Raw genomic sequence first — 22895 nt, 5'->3', positions numbered from 1 at the left:
GGAAAAGTCCAAACTATTAGAACTTGCTGAGTTCTTTGAAATTGGGAGGGTATAACAATTTAATTTACATATTTACCTTATTCAATTTTAAGCGTTACATTTTAATTATATTTGCAGGATAGAATGTTTGATTGACCCATCTTGATGTTCTCCTTCATGAATTTGTAAATCTGAATAGGGTACGAATTTATCATTCATTTTATTTTATTATTTTTTTGCCATTCTTTCTTCTAACTCTTTCTTTATTTTCCTCCTAATTTCCTTATGCACCTATAATAAACTAAAAATTTGGATAAGTTATTTCGAGATGAGATATGATGTTATTTTCTAGATAATAGTGCATGACAATCATTTTAATATGTAAAATATTTTTTTTTTTTTATTAATTTGACAAAATGTTTCAAAAGCTGTATTAATTGGGTTAAAATTACACAAATTTTGCTAATGGTAGTTGACACAATATTAAAAATTATATCAATACAAAAGTGAAAATAAATACAAAGTATTAAATATAAAGAAAAGAAGAAATTTTTTAGTAAATTAAAATCTTTAGATACATAATTAATCAATTTGACCGTGAAACAAATTGATAACGATATTAATAATAACAGAGATTCAAATTTTGATCTAACTAACATTCCTCCCTTACCTCTCACCAAAAAAACATGTTTTTTTTTTTTACCGTCACACAGAGAAAATATATTGTTGCGAATGATAAGATATTGAGGAATTGTCCACACGTAAAATCATAAGTATTGATACAATTCTCAATCATGGTCCCTGCGGATTGGATCATCCATATAATATACAAACAGAAACTCTAGATATTGAATCTCTTTCTCTTTGAATGATATCTCAATTTCAGCGACGGTTTCATTAGATATCTTACAACTAGAAACTCTCTTTTTTCCGATCCAGTTCCTCCACCACTGCGAATCCCAGCTAGATTCAGGCATGATACACTCTTTAATTATTGGGAGAACCCGAGTACTCTCTTTTGGGTCCAGAAAAGAGCTCTCTGAGATCTTTTTTCTTTTTGAAAGATACAAGAACAGAACAATAAACTTGGAAGACTCAAAAAGATTCTTCTAATATATCATTTCCGGGTCAATGAAATTCATGGGTATAGAAAGAAGCTTTGTCACATATTTTGTTCTCCCTGTAAGTTATTTTTCAGATAAAAATAACGTAAACTCTGATTGAATGCAATATAATGTGAGCTGACAGATAGCGTGAGACAGTAACAAACTCACGCCTCTTTTGTATTATTCAATCCAATAAATGAATTTAACTATTAAATATAAAAAAAAATTAGATACTAATTTAAATAAAATATAAGACAAAAAAATTATTTTGGGAAAAAAAGAAAGAAAGAAAGAGGGTGAGGTGTGTGTCATCTTTTATCTGTCTTATCCCGTAATCTCCATCTACCATGATTTCTCTTGCACCACCCTTTCCACCTTCGCCTTCATTCGTTTCAGATCCTTTTTCTTTCTATTCACCGTGCTTTGGCGCTGTTCGTTGTTCCTATCTTCTAAATTAGGGTTTTTCTCATTCACAGATTCTCGAGCAACTTCCCGTTATTTACGAGATTTTCGTTTCCTTAATGATTGAGCTTTGTCGGTTGGTTTCGCCAGCGGACCACAAAATGCTTCTTGGGATTTGAGTGTCCCGAAACTTGTTCTGCTGCCTTTTCTTTTTCATATTATGGTTCCTCGTTCTTGATGCCCTAATATCGAAGTGAGCGCCTTCCAAGAATCTGATATTTTTTAGGTGAACTTCTTTTGGCTTTTTAATTGCGTTTTTTTTTTCTCTCTCTGTTGAATTAGATTAATTGCTGTAATTCGTTTGGTGATTCGTTCTTTCTCTGCTACTTATGTCGGTTACGCCAATTTGTGTAATTTCATCAGAAATGGGAAGTGCTATCTTATCATGTTCTTTTGTTGCACTGACACTAATCAACTGAAGTTCTTGAAAAGTAAATTGCTAAAAAGGGTTACGTTTTCAAAGTTGACTTGCAATTGGCTTGGCACTTTTCGCGTTTGTGCATATCGATTGAATTCTTTCAAAAAAAGGAAATTCAATTGCGTTTGTTGCTTTGTTGATTGCATGTCATAAATAATTTGACTGATGTTTCTTATCTGTTTTGAGGTGTTATTTTCACTTTAAGAAAGCTAAAATTATCTCTTTGGCTCACTGTTTTACATTGTCAGTTTTTAGTTATATAGAGTTATGGACTTTTCCTTTCATATATTGCTGTAGGATGAAAGGTGTTAGAGATTGGGTTTTCTCTCAGATACTGTCCAAATCAGTGGTCTCGTCTCTGCCATTATCAGGAAGTAATAATAGTTTCTATGATGAAGTGCAACGGGATGAAGATTTTAATGGGCAAGGTACAACCCTGATTTACTATTTGCTGTGGAATTACGGAAATGCACTTAGATAACTTCTCACGAGAGAAGGTCTTAATGGACTTCTCCTCCTCCCCCAAATAGTGGGCGGTTAAATAAGATGATACTATTAGGCAGTGTTTTAAAACCCGGCTTGGACCGGCCGGGTCGACCCGGGACTCGGGAACCCGGTGGGTTCCCCAGTCCGAGCAGGTAGTTGGACCGCTTCTGCAGTCAGCCCGGATTGGACCGGCCGAAACCCGGTGACCCGGGTTAGACCGGTTATTCCTTTTTGTTTTTTTTTGGTAATTTTTTTTTTGTTGATAAGAACTCTTGAATTAAATCATATTCATATTTTATAATGAATATGATTAAAAGTAAGGTGAAAATAATAAGGTATTTTAGATTAGTGCAATTCGTTTATGTAATTTAGTTGCATCTTATAATGATCTCATGAAGTTAAGTGGTGATAAACACTGTTGGTCTCTTGATCTCATCTCAACGGTGGACACTTTTTTTTAGTGTATATTTCATGCATACTATTTGTTATCATGATAACGGTGACACTCTTTTCTTAGTGTATATTTCATGCATACTATTTGTTATCATGATTTAATTTATCCGTATCATGTCAAGCACAAAAGGTGCATTTAACTTATATTGCAATTTTAGTCCAATATTAGGATATGGTCTAGAGCTAGAAGCGTAGAAGTATATAATGTTTGCTATCATTGAAATCAATTTATTTTTTGAAGCTCATTGATAGTTTTCTTATGTGAATTTTTATTAATATAAGTAATATTTTTATACTTTTAATATGTGAACAGTAAATCCGGTTGAACCAGTGACCCAGTACCTCGACCGGTTCGATGACCGGTCCGAGTTTTAAAACACTGCTATTAGGAGATCTCAGTTTTGCTCTATTGTTTCGTGCATGTTAAGCTCAGCAGATAAATAGGGATTTAGTTAAAAGTAACACCTTCAAATTACATGATGCTATACATACTTCTTTTGTGGGTGCTTAAAATCGAAGGCAGTTAAGCTACACCACTACTCTCTCCAAGGAAACATTGTGTCATGATTCACCACCACTATGCATATAGAGGAACTACGGAAGCTATGTTTGTAATTGATAATGGAATGCCTTTACAATCTGGTAATTTGGGGACATAGGTATAGTACCATGCCAGAAGGCTAAGGGTAGGAATCAAATCCAAGATTTGAACTAGGTGAATGACCCATCTATCATTGAACAAATACTTTCTGGGTGCAAAAGATATTTTTTTTAATCTTACCTTGATAATAAAATTGAATTCTTAATAACCATTCTATTCAAGAACTTAAAATTACATATTAAGGTGGCTGGGCTGGTATCTGCCCTCTATTTCTGCAGGAATTGCAACTGTGATGTATTTACCAGATTTTTTCTGGTTGTTAGTTCTTTGATGTTGGGAGAAACAGAAGGGTTATTTTTCATGTCCAGTCAAGTGAACAAGTAAATTTAAAGATTATGTTTGCCTCCAGTTCTAGAGATGCAACATTCCCAGTAAGTAAAAGAGGTTTTCTGATGTTGATCTAAGGGTTTATTTTCTTAAATCTTCCCTAATTAAGCATGACTAAAGCAAGTAATACTAAATTCCATGCGTAGGAATCAATGTTTGCTCCAATTCTGAATTTTGTGACTGAAATGCATATCATCGATACGATATAGATGGAACTGATACATGTGCTTTTTGTTAGGTTCTGCTCACTCAGTTAGTTCGGTAGCATCACCAGTTCCTTCTGACACATCAAACTCTTTTAATGGTAATCAGAGTAATCAGCAAAATTCTGCCTTAGTGCAAGCATCAGATACAGAAATTTGTCAATCTCAACATAGCTCCAATGGAAGACGTAGGGATACTTTATCAAAGGTTGATGATCTCCAAGTTAAATTGTTCCGCCTGCTCAAGCGCCTTGGCCAGCAAGAAAATCTCTTGGTCACAAAGGTTCTTTATCGGATGCATCTGGCAACTTTGATTCGTGCTGAGGAATCAGATCTGAAAAGGGTTAACCTCAGTAGCAGTAGAGCCCGAGCAATAGCAAGCCAGCAGGAGGCAACTGGTATACCCGAAATGGATTTCTCCTGCAGAATACTTGTCCTCGGTAAAACAGGAGTTGGTAAAAGTGCTACCATAAATTCCATATTTGGAGAAACAAAATCCATCACTGATGCATTTCAACCTGCTACTAATTGCATCCAAGAAGTTGTAGGAACTCTCAATGGTCTTAACATAACGTTTGTGGATACCCCTGGTTTCCTGCCTTCCTCTAACAGTAATGTGAAGAGAAATAAGAGGATCATGCTTTCTATAAAGAGGTTCATTAGAAAGTCCCCTCCAGACATTGTGTTGTACTTCGAACGGCTTGATCTTATCAATGCTGGTTACAGTGACTTACCACTTTTGAAACTTATAACTGAAGTGTTTGGCAAAGCAATCTGGTTCAACACCATCCTGGTCATGACTCATTCTTCCTCATCTATCCCGGAAGGACCTGACGGGTCTACTGTTAATTATGAGTCATATATTTCTCAATGTACTAACTTAATACAACAGTATATACATCAGGCTGTGGTCGATTCAAGACTTGAAAACCCCGTACTTTTGGTTGAGAACCATCCTCAGTGCCCAAAAAACACTTTGGGGGAGAAAATTCTTCCAAATGGACAGGTTTGGAGAACTCAACTCTTGCTACTTTGCATTTGTACCAAAGTTCTGGGTGATGTCAATTGCCTCCTTAAGTTTCAGAACAGTGTAGAACTGGGACCAGAAAATAGTACCCGAATTCCTTCTCTACCCCATCTACTTTCATCCCTCTTACGCCATCGCCCTGTATCCAATCTAAGTGGAATTGATGATGAAATTGAGGAAATTTTACTCTCAGATAATGAAGAAGAAGATGAATATGATCAACTTCCATCTATACGAATCTTGACAAAATCCCAGTTTGAAAAGTTGTCCCAGCAGCAGAAAAAAGATTATCTGGATGAAATGGATTACAGGGAGACTCTTTACTTAAAGAAACAGTTGAAAGATGATTATCGTAAGCGCAAAGAGAAGTTACTCTTAAAAGAGCAGGAGTTTTTGAATAGTGATAATTCTGATGATCAACAGGCTCCTTCAGAACCTGTTCTGTTACCGGATATGGTTGTTCCTCCAAGTTTTGACTCAGATTGCCCTATTCATAGATATCGTTGCCTTGTTGCTAATGACCAATGGCTTGCGAGACCTGTTCTTGATCCCCAAGGATGGGATCATGATGTGGGCTTCGATGGTGTAAACTTGGAGACCGGTACAGAAATAAAGAAGAATGTATATGCCTCGGTTGTGGGACAGATGACTAAGGACAAGCAGGATTTCAGTATTCAATCTGAGTGTGCTGCAGCTTATGTTGATCCGTGGGGTCCTACTTATTCTTTGGGTGTTGATGTTCAGTCCGCTGGTAAAGATCTGGTATGTTCAGTTCATAGCAACACAAAGTTGAGAAATATAAAACACAATATTGCTGACTGCGGTGTTTCTTTGACATCTTTTGCAAATAAGTACTATGTGGGAGCAAAATTTGAGGATACTGTGTTAGTTGGGAAGAGATTAAAATTTGCTATGAATGCTGGCCGCATGGAGGGTCCAGGACAAGTGGCATATGGTGGGAGTTTTGAAGCTAGTCTACGCGGTGAAGATTATCCTGTAAGGAATGACAATTTAAGTCTGACAATGACAGTCCTTTCCTTCAATAAAGAGATGGTATTGAGTGGAAGTTTACAATCTGAGTTCAGGTTAAGTCGAAGCTTGAGAGCATCCATTAGTGCTAATCTAAATAGTCGCAATATGGGGCAAATATGTATAAAGACGAGTAGCTCTGAGCATTTACAAATTGCTCTGGTTGCAGTTTTCTCAATTTTCAAGGCTCTATCACGTAGAAAAGCAACTAAGAACATGGTGGAGGAAGTAATGGACAGAGGTTAGGTTCTGTGTGTTTGGCCGGACTGATCTTTTTTTTGGTTTAAGGAAGAAGCGAAAGTGGTATAGCAGTCTACATGCCAAACATAGATACTTTTTTCCCCTGTGAAGGGAAGACAGGTTAGAATCAGATTTTTTTTGTTTTTGGAAGAGGTTAGCTGGAGTTCTATTCTTCTTGATACTTCAGGTGCCTGTTTTTGGAAGTCTCTTTAGGTAAGGCTGGCATCTTGAACCTACTTATGTCTGTAGATCGTTGTTCAATAATCAGTATCTGGGAGCTTCATCAGCTATTGATATTCATTTCTATTTTGTAGTAAATGAAGTCATGACTGTACAGTAAAGCACAGAAAATTTCTGGCTTTTTTCTCTGATTTTTTTAAATAAGTTGGAATATGATTGCAATAGGAATTATTGCAATGTGGAAAATGTTAATGAAGCTCAGGATGCATTGTAAATGATAGAGCAAATAGCTACAGATCATCTCGTTTTAAAAGTTTGCATTCATGTTCTTATGCTGGATTTGAATTCATTGTGCGGTACGGCCGGTACCTATCATCGAACAGGATTTTCTATGGATTTTGGTTCAGGAGACTCGGTTGCCGGCAACATGTCAGTAGGTGAAGAAGAATAAGTTGTATTTTTGCCCAAATCCTTTTTTCACCCTACAGTAAGTAATGTGTTGGGCATTTTTCAGTTGCAACTATCTTCTGAGTTCTGTTGTGCATTTCCTTAAGATGCAAGTCTGACTTAAGAACTGCCTAGTTTTAGGTTGCTTGCTGAGCAGTGCACTACTCGCGTCACAAAAATGAAGACACAGCATTCAGGTTGAATTGACACCTGAGGCGTTTGTACGAGCGATTCAACTATTAGTAGGGGTGTACATGGTTTGGGCAAATTGAACCGGTTTTAAAAAGTGATTCAGTTCTAAAATTTGTTTGAAAAAATATGGTGCGGTTTGGTTCATTTATTTTTTGCACACTTCTTAGAGTGTGTATCGAACCGGATTTTAAAAAATGGTTTAGTTTTTGAGCCAGTGGTTCTGTTTTTGAACTAGTTAAAAAAATGTGATTCTTTTGGTGCCTTTTACTATTTGGTTTTTCACATTTTTAAGATTGTGTATAATTGGTACAGTGGTTTGGATTTTGGATTGAACTAATTTTAAAAAAATGGTTCAATTTTTGAACCAGTTCGAAAAAAATGATTATGGTTATGATTATGTTCTTGAACCAGTTTAAAAAAAATGTGATTCTTTTGGTGCAATTTAGATATGCTCAATTTTGGTTCATTTGGATTTTTTACACCTCTTAACTTATAGTTCTCCTCTCTCTTCGCTCCTCCTTTTATACACCCTGAATTTTTAGACTATTACAGGCTATGTTGCACCAATATGGCGGGACACGATATGACACAATATTCTGACACATTAATTTTAAAAAGTATTAAATTTTAACATATTAAGATACGTTTTGATATTAAATAATATTTTTTATTTATGTAGTGAATATTATATTTAATTTTCAATAATTTAATAAAAAATAAAGGGGTTTGCATCTATCATGTCACATGACACAAAAAAGTTTCCTACACACAACATTTTGTGGGGTCCACACTTTATGAAGCAAAAAAAAAAAAAACTAAGGCACACAAAACGAATCTCTATAACATTACACAATCATTTTTCCTACAACATAACTCTTATAAAACCCAAAAATAAAACTAAACTTATAATACCCATCAATTTTGTAAAGAAATTTAAGATGTAAATATTTACTATTATATTTTCAAATTGAAAATTTCTTATACACTCCAATGAGATTTATGCGGTATCTATTTTTAATTTTTATTGAGGAAAGTTATACTTACAACCTTTTTTTTACAACCTCTTACAATCATATCTTAACACCGTTGATTTCTGCCAATCAACGGTTATCATTTATTGTGAATTAATAATTAATTAATGAATTTAATTTGCGAAAATCATAACCGTTGATTGACGGAAATTAACGGTGTTAAGATATGATTGTAAGAAGTTGTAAAAAAAAAAAGTTGTAAGTATAACCTTCTTCATTTTTATTATATCAGTCTAGTAAAATATCGATTAACTTTTTCATGATATGTAATGAAATTTTAAATATTATAGATGTCGGAGCATGTCAGAGTGTCAGGGTATTTGAAATATCGGTGCAATATAGATTTCAGGTAATTATTAAAAGTTTTCCAAAATCAGTTGAGCTCCTAAATATGAGAAATGTTGCATAAAGTTATTTAATTCATGCCTTTGTAATAGTTTGATTAATAATGTACTTGTCAAAAACATGATTAGTGTGTCACTTTCATAATTTATATTGAATGCAAATTTATAGAGCATTTAAATATTTACTTTTTAATTATAAAATATAAATTGTTTTTACAATATTTATAAAAAATGTGATAATAAGTATTATTAGTGATTATATGATGAACAAAAACTGGTAGATAGATCTGAATAAAAGTATGTAACATTCTATTTAATAATTTTGCAGCTTGATGGTTTAACTAGTGTATTTAAAAGTTTATGAGCACTACTAAGAATCAACTTCAAATTCAAGAAATGTATACAAATTTTTAAGGGATAATAAGAATTTGAACTCTCTTTTATAAGAGCTATTTACGTGCTAGAATCTCTGTTAAAAAATTTGTCCTGTGTCTATCCTTCTCTTGGGAACTTTATTATGTGACGAACTATCCAGGGGAACCCAAATTGGAGGTGGGGTCATTTGTACTCAGTCGATTGGCCTCCTGCGCTAATCAACCTTGGATTTTTTTTTGTCTCCTTCGCTTATCAATGACGTATCCCAATGTGCCAACACCATGGGCGTTGTGGGTGTGCGGCTTTCTTAAATTTCAATATTTCATTCATTAATCATATCAAATAATCATATCTTGGACCCCCGATGCACAATGAGCTATTAAGGACACGCAATCTTTTGCCATTTGATTAGATAAACTCGTTCGTTGCTACAAATTTATTCTCAAATATAATCATATCACAGTCCCTTATAAGAAAACTAATACTGATGTCCTTTCTCCAGTTGTTGCCCTTTAATTTACCGCAGGTGGCACTGACATCTGTTTCTTTCTCTATTTGCAATTTATTTTAGAAGCACTAGAAACAGGTTTATATATTCTGCCACCGTGGTCTCTATGATCATGACATTGAAATTTTGAAATAGATTGCAATTCCTTGAAGTTTCCATAATGCCAATTTCTACACGCAACTCCGAAGCTTTGACTTGGTCCTGTTGAGAAAAAAAGGGGTTTGGGGAATAGAAGCTAGTACATAAAGAGATAAGGTTTAATTAGTAATTAGGGAGTAACAAATATCAATGACCAATGCAAAATGATAAAAACAAGAATACATTGACTTAGGCTTCCGGCCAAGGGAATGAGCAAAGGAAAATCTAATAGTTCCCAGCGTGAGAAAAACGGAATAGAGAGTAAAGTTATTGGTTACGTGACAATGATTATCACTTCACTTGTACAATTATTGGTTCTTGGCACAATTCCCTCTTTTGAGCTTCGTGACTGCCCCATGACGAACGCAAGTTCCTATAGTCTTCATTCTATGTTGTTTTTTTATAAGACATAATAATATAAGGCTTTGTTTATTTGTTTCTATCCCCACCACAAGAATGGCATATGCCATGACGATTCCCTTCAAAATCCTGATTCCTAAGCCACCTTAGCATATTCTGTATCCAAATTCTTTTGATTCCCACAACAACAAAAACACAAACAAAAAATTCTCAGCTGAGTAAGTCCAGAGCATAATGCACATTACTTGACCTTAGGATTTCCATGACATATTGAGACAGAGGAACTTGTTCAACAATTTCTTCACATACCCAAATAACATTATTATACAAAATGTAAGCGAACAAGATGTATTATTATTAATTACACTATGGAAACAATATAACAATTGAATCACTTTGTTGTAAAAATTAAAAAACAAAAGTTAAGGCGAAGAGCCCCACAAAACCTCAGCAACAATGGTTGCAGCTTCGGCATCAGAAACAGAGGCCTCTCTAACCTTAACCAAAATTTGTGGCTTGAAAGCCCTTTTCTCTCTTTGCCTTAACCCTTCTCCTACTTCCAATTGCACAGCAAACCTAGCCACACAGCTTGCAAAAGGGTGTTTCTCCAAGAACCTCTTCCCTCCAAGACCAACATGTTCTTTCTTATTCTCATGATCCAAGTCAATCAAATCACCACCCACTTCAGATCTCTGCAGCTCCACAAGCTTCTTCACTAGACCCTCCTTCAGCATAGCCTCAATGGCTTCCTTGCGACCAAAGTAACCAATTTCAAGAACACAATCCATGGCCAAAACCCTCATTTGCAGGTCTTCCGAATTCAATAGTGCTATGATGTTTGGTATCTCGCCATTGGATTCGATCTCATCCACGAGTGGTGACCTAATTGACCTTATGAGTGAGTTCAGAACCTCGATTGAATGAACGGAAGCCATGGAAACCAAAGCTCGTATGGTGGGACCCATGAGAACCTGACCCACGAACACATCCTTGTTGAACCGGATCAACGCCGCGACGGCCAGACCGGCCTGCTCCCGAACCGTTATTGAACACTTGGCATCGCAGAGAAGCGATTCGAGGGAAGAGAAAAGCTTGAACTTGAGAACCAGGTCCTGTAACTCGCGGTTGAACCCTTGGGAGACTCGGTCCCGGAACTGAGTCAATAAAGGTAACAACTCGTCCTCGTTGGGGATAGGTTCCCTTAAGGAGCATGAGAGAGTATGAAGTGTTTCGCGGTCGATCCAGGCTTGGATTTCGGACTCGATAGAGTTGGCGACTCGGGAGATGGAGTGAGTTGAGACTCGGCGAGTTAGGAAGGATCGGAGACCGTTGGAGTTAGAACGGTTGAGAGAGTCAACGAGGGTTTTGAGACGGTTGAGGTGGTTGGAGAGAGCTGTGTCCGTTGAGAGTATGGTGTGTAACTCTAGTAGAGCATTAACGGCTGGTGAGTTGGGCGAACCATGTTGTTCTTGTATGTCGTGAGATGCTTGCTTCAAAGCTTCAAGAACTTGCAGCAACACCACTTGTGGAATCTTCTCCGTTTCATCTTTTGAATTTGATGATTGTTTTTCCATTGTTGCCAATTGCACACTTTGTATTCTAACGAGTTAACCCTTCTCTTCTATATATATATATATATATATATATATATATATATATATGGGTTTTGTATCTATAATTTAACATGACCACAACAACTTTCCTACACACATAACATTTTGTGGGACCCACAATTTTTGAAACCAAAAAAAAAAAAAACTCTGGCACGCAAAACGAATCTCTATAACATAACACAATCATTTTTCCTACAACATAACTCTTATTAAACCCTATATATATATATATATATATATATATATATATATATATATATATATAACTATGTAAAATAGTTTAATATGTAAAGTTTCATTGGCAGATAGCCACACATCAAAGATCCAAAAGGCGAATAGAATGCTAAGTAAAACATAATAAGATCCAATGAGGTGAGACAAGTTTATGTGATACTACACATGGCGTTAGATGCATTCCATCTAAATATAATAAATGCTATTGGAGTGTGTCACACGCTAATACTATGGGACTAATGTAAGGTCACGTGACGCTAGCATAAGTCAAAAACATTTAGCTCGTGATATTTAATTTACACACCTAATTCCCAACTACTCATGTCGCACATTTTTATTTTAATTGTTATAACCGATAATAATTACCTCAAATTAGATCTTTTAATGTCTTTATAGGTTCGACTTGTCTATGAAATTAATTTGAAATTCGAGACCGTGATCTAAGATTACGGTATTTCTTATCCCTTTCTAATATGATATTTGATGGAAATCAAATTGTGATTGGGGTGTGCAGATCCCAAATCTAGAAAGAGAGAGGGATGAAAGAGTAAAAATTAAGATTATAAGAGATAATTATAAATCGTTAGATTTAATTCTAATCTAATGGTGATGAGATTGGTTGTAAGGATGATAAACTCACTCGGTGATAAGTATAAACATCCCCTATATATATATATATATATATATATATATATATATATATATATATATTGAGAAAATATTTGTCATTTTAAATGACACAATTTTTTTTCATTTTTAATGAAACTACGTTGTTTTTGTGTATTTTGTTATTTTCTTTTTTCATAAAATTAGAAAGAAAAATAAAATGGAGAAGATAAAATGTAAAAGCACACCAAAAGATGTAGTTTCATTAAAAATAATATAACTTTATATCATTTAAAATGAGAAGCACTTTACCCATATATATAATGACTAATTTTAGCTTTATTAATGTAAAAGAGTACGCTTATAAATTTTAATAAACTTTAGGACTTTTTATTTAGATTTGAAAAGTTCAATGTCACTAGATCACAATGACTCAAAATTTAGAGGGTATTTATACATTTTTTTCCTTAATAGCAATGATAAATTAAAGTATTAATGAGACCAAAAAATAAACATGTATTGTCCAAGACAATAAAATACTTAGTTCAAACTCATACACTATCATTTACTAACTATAGTTGCGATTTTCACGAAGTGGATAAAAACCTGCCTCAATCGAACCATTGATTTTACAAGGCTTAGTTGCGATTTCGAGTGCGAAGTCAAATTCGCCGTTATGACTTATGAGGACTAGGCAATATTAGTCACGCAGGAAGCACATGTGTCCATATATAAGGAAAAGGACGATAAGAATGACAGCAATTTAGTGAGTAAATGCAAGGCATGAGCATGGTTTGCTTGATTAAACCTAAGATCGAAACTCTGAACTTCCATACAAATAAGAAAAATAATTAGTAAATAAAGTGTAAGGCACACACAACACCCAACGAGTTAATTCATTCGATACATAATTAGTTTGTAATAGTTCTACGTTATCACTACTCTCTTTTTTTTTTTGGTCGTTGGTATAACATTAATTATCATTACTTTTAATACAACTATTTATAAGTATAAAATTTCACATTAGAGAATCCACTCCCAACCTATATTCTTTGCAATCAAGAGAAATTGTACCCGGTAGCCATTTTATGCATGGAAATGCGGAAATTACAATAATCTACCACAGCATTTTTTCTTTAAAATAATTATTTATTTCCTAAAGGATTAAATTATTTTAAATTAAGTATAAAATTAAAATTTATTAAAATTTTAAATTAAAATAATTAATTATTTTAAATTAAGTTTACTTTAAAATAGTTTTTTCTTATTATTTCCTAAAGGTTTGTCTCCATTTAATCTTTTTAAAATTGAAGATCGAAATATATTTATTTAAAATCCATAAATAAAATATATCTACTCTTAATTCAATAATAATATATCATAATTTTAATTCATTCAATAATTTAAAAAGATATATATCATTACTTACTCCTTATAATTATATACTAAAACAACAAGTTTAAGTTTAAGTTTGTTTGTTTTTGTTTTTTATAGAAGCTTGTTGTCGGCATTTGCATACTGCCCAAATGGATTAGTCACGGACTCGAAAATTTCTTCAGTGCCAAGTATGAACCGTATTTTCACTGCATCTTCAGTTTACAATATGATTATATGTGTAACACTGACCATTTTCGCAGGCCAAAAAAATTATTAGACTCTCACGTTAATAATAAATTTTCTCAGAATATCACGTGGAATAATTTGTTATACTGTGTAGCGAAATATGCTTGCAAATAATTCGTTACACAGTATCACGAATTATATCACGTCAGAATACACAGTCAGCAAAAATAACACGTATCAAGTACATATTAATTCGCTACCCTGTGTAGCATATTATGTTTGCGAATGATTTTTTGACACGTAACACACTTTCGTAAAAAAAAGCTGACGTGTCATAATTTGTTACTACTGGTAGCGAATTTGGTCTGCTATATGACCATGTGTCACGAAATTATTGGCCACGAAATTCGTACCAGTGGTAGCGAATTATGGCACGTGACCGTTTGGTAAAAAATACTGTTCGCCTGACATTTGTATAAAAAATTTGACAAAACGTGACATTTTGGTCACTGTTCCATTATATGTTTTATCTTTATCAAATATTAATAAATAATTTATTTTAAAATTAAATTAAATTTAAAATAAATTGATTTGATAAAAAATAAGATACATGCAACAGTATAAGTGAAAAATATACCAAAAATATAGTGAGATCATACATGCAACAGTATAATTTATTTTCCACGGACTCGGTCCGTAGTCTACTCCATTCTATGAGATCATACATGGCCATGATACTGTAGCTGATCTAGAAAATATTAAATTGAATATATAAATCTTAATATTACCACATTATATATATATATATATATATAGGGTTTTGTATCTATAATTTAACATGACCACAACAACTTTCCTACACACACAACATTTTGTGGGACCCACAATTTTTGAAAAAAAAAAACTCTGGCACGCAAAACGAATCTCTATAACATAACACAATCACTTTTCCTACAACATAACTCTTATTAAACCCATATAATATATATATATATATATATATATATATATATATATATAACCAAAATTACTACAAATTTTTTTAAGACTTACGGAACAAAAATAAAAATTATACTTATGACTTCTTACAATTATTTTTATTGTCATTGGCTCAAAATCAAATTAATAATTATTATTTGATGCCATTTTGTAACTGTTAATCTAATTTTGATTAATCAATAATAGAAATAATTGTAAGAGATTAGAACAGAAAAAAATTATAAATAAAATTTAAAAAAAAAAATAGGGAAAAATGTTTTGTAGAGTTTTTTTTATATTACACTAACATAAAAATAAGTAGATAAGAAAGAAAGAGAAAAGATTAATAAAATCCGTTCAATTTTATATAAATGTGAAAAATAATGTTTTTTCACCAAAAACACAAATATTAAACCCTTCACTCAATAAATAAATAATAATCCTCAAAACACACAAAGTTTAGGGCCATTCTTATATGTGACAGACAACGCGACAGACCACCTCAGAGAGTGTCCACCAATGGAATAGAGGCACGTGCACTGTCCCTGTTTTCATGTGAACCATTGGCTCTATATGCACCAACCTCATCTCTTATAATCGTCGCATCCATCCTTGATTACTTGGGTTGGCTTGGCTTGGCTCTTTCCCTTCTGCAAATGCTTCAAATCAAGGTAAGTTTCTCTCTCTCTCTCTCTCTCTCTCTCTCTCTCTCTCTCTGCGTATTTCGGAAACATTACTACGCCATAATGGAAGTCGATACTGTTAATTAATAGTCCACAACATGTTTCATTTCGATTAATTAATTAATGTTCGTTCTTTAATTATACTTATTGTGTTTTAAGGATGGAATATAGATTCAAGCTCAGCCATCTTTGTTTCTATCATAAATATGTCAATGCTAATGCTGTTGCCTGGTTCAGATTCATGTTATACTAAAAGATCTAGGAATTTAAGCCATTAAGTACCTTATCAAGTTTAATCACTTGGCTGTTTTATATAGCGATCATTGTGGATGGAGATATTGTGTGTTCAAAGTTCGAACCGGAATTAGGATTGGCTGTTTAATCACTTGTGCTACTTCTCCTTTTTGTTCCCCTATTTCATGATTGGCATTTCAATTGAATATGCTAGCTTATGTCATAATGATTTCTCATTGGACCTTATCTTCGGTGGATTCAAGTAATTGCTGACTCCTTTCATGGAGAAAGCAAAGCTAAACTGAGAGTGAGAGAGTATATGGGTAGAAGTAGAACAATAGAGATTTAAATTTCAAGTCAGCCCCCTCCCTCCTTTCTTTGGAATAAGTCATTTGGTTACGAATCACTTCAACATTTATAGTGTACTGTATTGTACAAAATGACATTCATTTGGATTCTTGACTGCAGATAGTTAGGACTCTGTAGGGTGATAAAGGCATCGCTCACGTCGCTGGATACAAAGATGCAGGCCTTGTTGCTTCATTTAGTTCTTGCTTCATTTGTCTTCTTGAGCTCTATCAGAGATGGGAGTGCAGGAATCACTAGTTCTTTCGTTCGGTCACTGTGGCCATCGGTTGACATCCCCCTTGATCATGAAGCATTTGCAGTTCCAAAGGGTTATAATGCACCTCAACAAGTAAGTCTTACAAAAATAACAAGGCTGATATTGTTATTATCTATCCCCTGATATTATTAGATGAAACTCTTATTAGGATTTCTAGGCCTCTGCACTCAAATTGGACATGTGAAGCAGTTTTAAATTCTAAAGTTATTCCTTTTATTTATTCATTGGTTATTTCTTCTCTCAAGAACCACACAGGACTATAAAATATTCACCAGCTCATCGAAGAACTTTTTGTCTTTTTGAATAAGCGAGACTCCTTATTATGCTAAAAGATTCATGTTGAGAAATACATATACACTAATGCAAGTATTGATGCCTATGGTTACAGGAAAACCATGGCAGTGGTAGAAATTTTATAGTTGAACTAAAAAAGAGATAGCTTACTTGACCATGACTTCACACCACATCATTTTGTTTAAAAGGGGCATAATATCAATGTTATAAGCATATGATTTAGTGCATTTATTATTTCCTCTGTAGGTGCATATCACGCAAGGTGACTATGATGGAAAAGCAGTAATCATCTCATGGGTGACCACAGATGAACCAGGGCCAAGCAAAGTGGAATTTGGCACATCAGAGAATAAATTTCAAGCTAGTGCAGAAGGCACATTTACAAACTACACTTTCTACAAATACAAGTCTGGTTACATTCATCATTGTCTTATTGAAGGCCTTGAGGTAATTGTTGATCAAAGTAGAGGGTAGAATTATCATCACTGGAATTTTATCTGCAATGTTAAAAGTAAAATACTACAATAAATTGAGAAGTGAAGTCTAATGCAGAACATGACGAATATTTTCATTTTTTCAAATGATCACACATGTATAATTCTCACCTTGCCATGTGTAGAAAACATGTTCATTTAGTTAGTTCAATGATTTCCCCATTTCAGTATAATACTAAATACTACTATAGAATTGGAAGTGGTGATTCTTCTCGAGAATTTTGGTTTGAAACACCTCCTAAAGTTGAGCCAGATGCTCCCTACAAATTTGGGATCATTGGTGAGTTGTCTGTTTTTCCAACAGGATTTCCTTTTGCTTTTATTTCTCATTTTTAATTTTTTGTTTCTCATAAATGAATAATTGTATGCACATTGCAGGTGATTTGGGCCAAACGTTTAATTCTCTTTCCACTGTTGAGCACTACATACAAAGTGGAGCACAGACTGTCTTATTTGTTGGAGATCTTTCCTACGCTGATAGGTACCAATACAATGATGTTGGTTTACGGTGGGATACATGGGGCCGATTTGTTGAAAGGAGTGCAGCATATCAGCCATGGATATGGTGTGCTGGAAATCACGAAATAGACTACATGCCCTACATGGTAGAGTACTAACCTGAGTCGCATGCATCTTGGTTATTCTTGTCTGCAATGAATCACTTATAGGATGAAAAAAGTCATTTTTTCCTGGACCAATAAAATAATAAACCACTACCATGGTTTCAGTTTTCCCATTTCTCTTTTTGGAATTTGAAGGTATGACAGGCAGGAACACTTTAAATTCTTCTTAACTATTATGTCTGAACTGTTTTATTCCGTTTCTTGTACTATGCATGATCATTGCCCAGTAACGTACTCGTTAGTTGTTACATAGCAAAGCTAAATTGATGTGTCATGCGACCAACAATCCCAAAAGCTTAAGTTGTTAAGTGAAGGTAGATGAATAGTTTTATATTCTATATTATATTTCTAGCATGCTCGTTTACTAAATATGACTTAGCTGACTGTCAGTTCCATCAAATAATTGTTTGGACAAGATATCTTCTGTATTCTGTTATATGCCGTCCTTTCTCTGTTTCTATAGTTTTGTACGATTCCTTTAAATTTTTGTTAGTAAGCAGGAAGCTTAAGATATCCCAAATTTCAAGTGACAAATAAATACGTTTTGTACTGAAAAAGCCATTTCCTATCATGTTGGTGTCTCCCAATTGATACCATATACTGAAGTAAATATTCATGATATTTGTTGTAAAACTTAGATGACCTTTGTAAGTTTCTTTCAGTTTAAGACTTCAATCTTCTACTGTTTTGAAAACTTCATAGTCTTTGCATTAAAGGTTATAAGGTTGGCTGTAATGGTCTTAAATAAATCTGCATGGTCAGGGAGAAGTTGTTCCTTTCAAGTCCTATCTTCACCGATATACTACTCCATATTTGGCCTCCAAAAGCAGCAGCCCCCTCTGGTATGCAATCAGGCGCGCGTCTGCTCATATAATTGTACTATCAAGCTATTCGCCATTTGGTAACTAATCTCCTCTTTATCTGCTTGTTAATCTTCCTTACGTGTTGATTGTCAGTTATATTCTATTACATAAGTTTAGGTTCATAGTGTTTCACAACCATAAAAAGCTTGTGCACACCCAAATTTTTATTTAGGAACCATAATCTTAATATCTTTATTTCTCCTTCACCGCAAAAGTTTCCTATTTATTTGTTGATCCCTAATAAAAAATCAATCCCCGTTAAACCCGACTAGCGTGTGTGAGGTGGAGGTAATTCTTGTACGCAACCTTATCCTTGCATAATTGCAAAGAGGCTGTTGATCACTAATAAGGAAACAGAAATGAAAAAAAAAATAGGGTATTGATATAAGCAAAAAGGAAACAGAAAAAAAATTGATAAAGAAAAGATATTTGCTTCTATACAGTAAGGCTCAAGTGCAAGTTTGTAGTTAGTTTGTCTATAAGAACGGTGGAGACCTACATTCTGAAGTTTTTTTTTTTTTTTTTGTTTACATTCTGAAGTTTCTAGGTCTTAAAGAATGGTATACATTGTTAGTGAGAGCTGTTTCTATTTCATTTGAAAAGTCACTGCCTATGCTTGTCAACTACCACGTTTTGTTGAAGTGTAATTAGTCTTCTTTTGAAAGTATTACTGCTTTATTGTATGATGCTTTTTCACACTTAACAGTAAAGTACACTCCTCAATGGAGGTGGCTCAAAGAAGAGCTGAAGCAAGTTGATAGGGAGAAGACACCTTGGCTCATTGTTCTCATGCACGTGCCGCTCTACAGCAGTAATGAAGCTCACTATATGGAGGGTGAAAGCATGCGATCAGTTTTTGAGAGCTGGTTCATCAAGTACAAAGTTGACGTGATTTTTGCTGGCCATGTCCATGCTTACGAAAGATCTGTATGGTTTTCTTTCTCTGCTAATTTTTTGTGTACTCGCACAAAACATACAATTTCATGTTATTTTGGAGTTACTAGCTTAGGCAATATGATTCTTTAGTCATGTGATCTCACAATGAATTCTTGTGTGTCGAATGTTTCTGTCCTACTTTCAGTATCGTTTCTCCAATATAGACTACAACATAACAAGCGGTAACCGGTATCCCATAGCTGACAAATCAGCACCAGTTTACATAACAGTCGGAGATGGAGGAAATCAAGAAGGTCTTGCTTCAAGGTAAATTAAGCAAATCACTTTGTCATGTATAGGTGGTTAATGTCGTTTAAAAAGGATTATCTAATAATAGAATTCATTATTATTATTATTATTATTATTATTTTGGGTTTCTATTTGATCCTTAATGAATATGATTCAATCATTGTAGGAGTTTAATGTCGTTTTAATTCTTTCCTTGCTCGTGCAGGTTCATGGATCCACAGCCAGAATACTCAGCATTTCGAGAAGCCAGCTATGGACACTCCACATTGGAGATAAAAAATAGGACACATGCTGTCTACCACTGGAATCGCAATGATGATGGCAAGAAAGTGCCAACTGACTCTTTCGTATTGCATAACCAATATTGGTAGGTTCACTTCCCCTTTTTTCTTTGCTTAGCTATCACAGTGGCAGGGAAAAATCTGTCACTGTCTTGCTGTTGTGATGAATTATAAGATTGAAAGTTGTCACTGCATTTGCACAACTGGTTAGTCACAGAATATTAGAATATAGACATTCTCCTCGACGTGTATTTTACTCAAGATAAAAATGGTAGAAGTTTAAAATCGTTATGGCCTACATTCCGGTATCAATTTTTAGGGTTGGTTTATGTGACATTTTTCTTCTTTGTACATATTGGGAAGGGTGTTTGGTATCCATAAGTTACAAATAAACCTCCACAGCTAAGTGAACCTTAGCCTATCTGCTATACAACAACAAAAATCTCTATTGGAGACTAGAAGTCTTAAACCCCAGAAGTTCAAAACTTGGAGCTTGTTAAGCACAAGAAAGCAAATAACTCTGCTGATAGGTTGCAGTAATCAGCACGCAATATATTTTGGTTGACAAGAATCAAGACAGTCATGTACTACATACAGCTTAGCATGTGCTACTGCTAAACAGTATATGCATTGATATCTACAAGTCATGCAGGTGTTTCAATGAATAGGGAACACCTTCTGCCATTATGTTACAATCTATAGTCCTAGTCCTAGATTTTTATTCGTTTTCTACTTACTTTGGAAAGAGAGAAATAAAACGGCTAGAGGCATGTAACCCTGTTAATAGTAGCCTGACAAATAATTGTTTGCACTTTGCATGAAGCCTTTGCCGTGAGTCTTGATTTATTAAGAGATATATAAATCAATGACGCAATTTCTTGATATGATGCTTGTTTTATATATATATATATATATATATATATATATATATTCATTCATTGAAAGGATAAAAGCTGACATGGTGGAATTCTGATAATGCAGGGGAAGCAATCGGAGAAGAAGAAAACTGAAGTATTTTCTATTGAGAGTTATTGATGAAGTGACCAACATTTAATGGGGAACTAGAAGCACTATGATATTTGACGTTGTGAAAAGAATAAAAATGTTCACCCTGAATTAATATATGCAGTTCAAAAGACTCTGACTGAGCGAAATGCAGGTAGTCAGAAATGGTTCTATGTATTTTGCTTGTATGCTTGTATTCCACAACGCTTGTAGCAGGAGAAAAATGATGAGACCAAGACAAACTTTTAAGTAGAAAGATGATCATGTTTCCAGTTCAATCTTTTTATATTGAGTGAATTACTGTTTTATTATTTGAAGAAAATTTGGAGATGAGGAAGAATGGAAAATGAACATGGCATTATAAGTTTCTAAGTAAGGCATCTACATTACAACAAAGTACATATAACTCAAAGAAATGCCATCATCTTTAGACTTTAGCGCAAGCAATGTACAATTGAAATCAACGATTAATTTGTTGACAGGACACTTGAATTTTGATTTTCTACCAAAATTACGCTCGCCAAGTTTAAGTTGATGGCGGTGTGCTAATAAAATTCACTTTAACTAACATTTGATGATTTTTGCCTTTCATACTGCTTATCATAAAATATAAAGAAATGACTATAAATGGGATATTACTACAGTTCGACTTGGTTTTATTGTATATCTAGAAATTTAAAAGTTTTATAACGAATTTTGACATTTTTAATGGGTGATACTAAAGTTTATCTTATCATATTTAGTTCATTAATATACTAAATATGCTTTTAAAACGAGTTTGAGCTATGTGAATGGAAAAAAAAGATTTAGGAGACTTGTTCCCTTTAATATGTCCGGCAAATGCTCGAACTGGATGTAATCCGAAGGATGAATCAGTTAAGAAACTAAAAATAAATAAAAAAATATGCTTTTAAAAAATTTAGAAATAGAAAATAGAGATGCGAAAGATCCAACAAAGGTTTTTAAATTTTTCAGTGTATGGTTAATGTTTTTGGATTCACTCCCCAGCAGAGCTATAGTAATATTGTTTTATTTAGATTTTACATCAAGTGGGTGAAGTATAACGAGTAATTCATGAAATACTGTACTCTGCAGAAGACGTTAATGTGCACATCCAACAGTGCAAACGGGGAAGACAAATTTTTAGAACATAAACTTGTGCATGTCATGATAATAGACATGGCCTCTAAATAAAATGTTCACATTTTTATCATGATATGCCATTGGAAATGGTCTTAGTGTTTTTGAATAAATAATAAAAATAAAGTAAACCCATAAAAATACACATAATGTAAGCGTCACACGGAATCATTGTTCTGCCTAACAACAAAAATGTTATATCGAAATTGTTCATTTTCTTTTTTAAATGTTTGTGAATGAGATAAGTAACAAAATAACTTGTTTTAAAATTCGTTCATCTTACAGGACTTAATCTCATGAAATTATATATCATTTCATCAATAATTTTATGAAAAATATTTACTAAGTTAATTACAACAAAATAACTACTTTCGACAAATTCTATAATCATATAAAACAATCACAAAACATAAACATTACTCCGATATTTTTTTAGGGGACGGATATAATACCCATTAAATATTTAATTGACTTCAGGTTATATTTAATAAAATTTTGAGTATTTATT

General features: G+C 33.8%; 3 protein-coding genes across 6 annotated transcripts; 2 read left to right on the top strand and 1 right to left on the bottom strand.

Moving 5' to 3' along the window:
* Positions 1 to 1384: 1384 nt before the first annotated feature.
* Positions 1385 to 7534, top strand: LOC133295905 (translocase of chloroplast 90, chloroplastic). 4 transcript variants are annotated; one of them, XR_009749425.1, is made up of 4 exons: positions 1385 to 1773; positions 2263 to 2393; positions 4131 to 6604; positions 6955 to 7534. XR_009749425.1 is itself a non-coding variant. In XM_061494812.1 (3 exons), exons 2-3 carry the CDS (start codon positions 2264 to 2266, stop codon positions 6395 to 6397), a joined length of 2397 nt encoding a protein of 798 aa, XP_061350796.1. In that variant the 5' UTR covers positions 1385 to 1773; position 2263; the 3' UTR covers positions 6398 to 7534. The 4 variants fall into 4 exon arrangements, 1 of the variants encoding a protein (XP_061350796.1); XR_009749424.1 differs by having other exon boundaries at positions 4131 to 7058; positions 7160 to 7534; XR_009749423.1 differs by having other exon boundaries at positions 4131 to 7058; positions 7154 to 7534.
* Positions 7535 to 10278: 2744 nt separating this feature from the next.
* Positions 10279 to 11559, bottom strand: LOC133295942 (uncharacterized). The gene has a single exon (XM_061494879.1). It carries the CDS (start codon positions 11538 to 11540, stop codon positions 10389 to 10391), a length of 1152 nt encoding a protein of 383 aa, XP_061350863.1. The 5' UTR covers positions 11541 to 11559; the 3' UTR covers positions 10279 to 10388.
* A 3933-nt stretch (positions 11560 to 15492) lies between these two features.
* Positions 15493 to 21566, top strand: LOC133295822 (bifunctional purple acid phosphatase 26). The gene is made up of 10 exons (XM_061494680.1): positions 15493 to 15631; positions 16346 to 16574; positions 17043 to 17243; positions 17459 to 17570; positions 17669 to 17895; positions 18676 to 18814; positions 19483 to 19703; positions 19858 to 19979; positions 20167 to 20328; positions 21224 to 21566. The coding sequence occupies exons 2-10, from the start codon at positions 16401 to 16403 to the stop codon at positions 21294 to 21296; spliced, it is 1431 nt and encodes a 476-aa protein (XP_061350664.1). The 5' UTR covers positions 15493 to 15631; positions 16346 to 16400; the 3' UTR covers positions 21297 to 21566.
* Positions 21567 to 22895: the final 1329 nt, after the last annotated feature.

This window comes from Gastrolobium bilobum, unplaced genomic scaffold (assembly GCF_033153095.1).
Source record: "Gastrolobium bilobum isolate Gb01-03AN ecotype WA unplaced genomic scaffold, APGP_CSIRO_Gbil_v1 utg2195, whole genome shotgun sequence".
Lineage (NCBI taxonomy): Eukaryota > Viridiplantae > Streptophyta > Magnoliopsida > Fabales > Fabaceae > Gastrolobium > Gastrolobium bilobum.
This window is presented reverse-complemented; position numbering and strand designations above follow the sequence as displayed.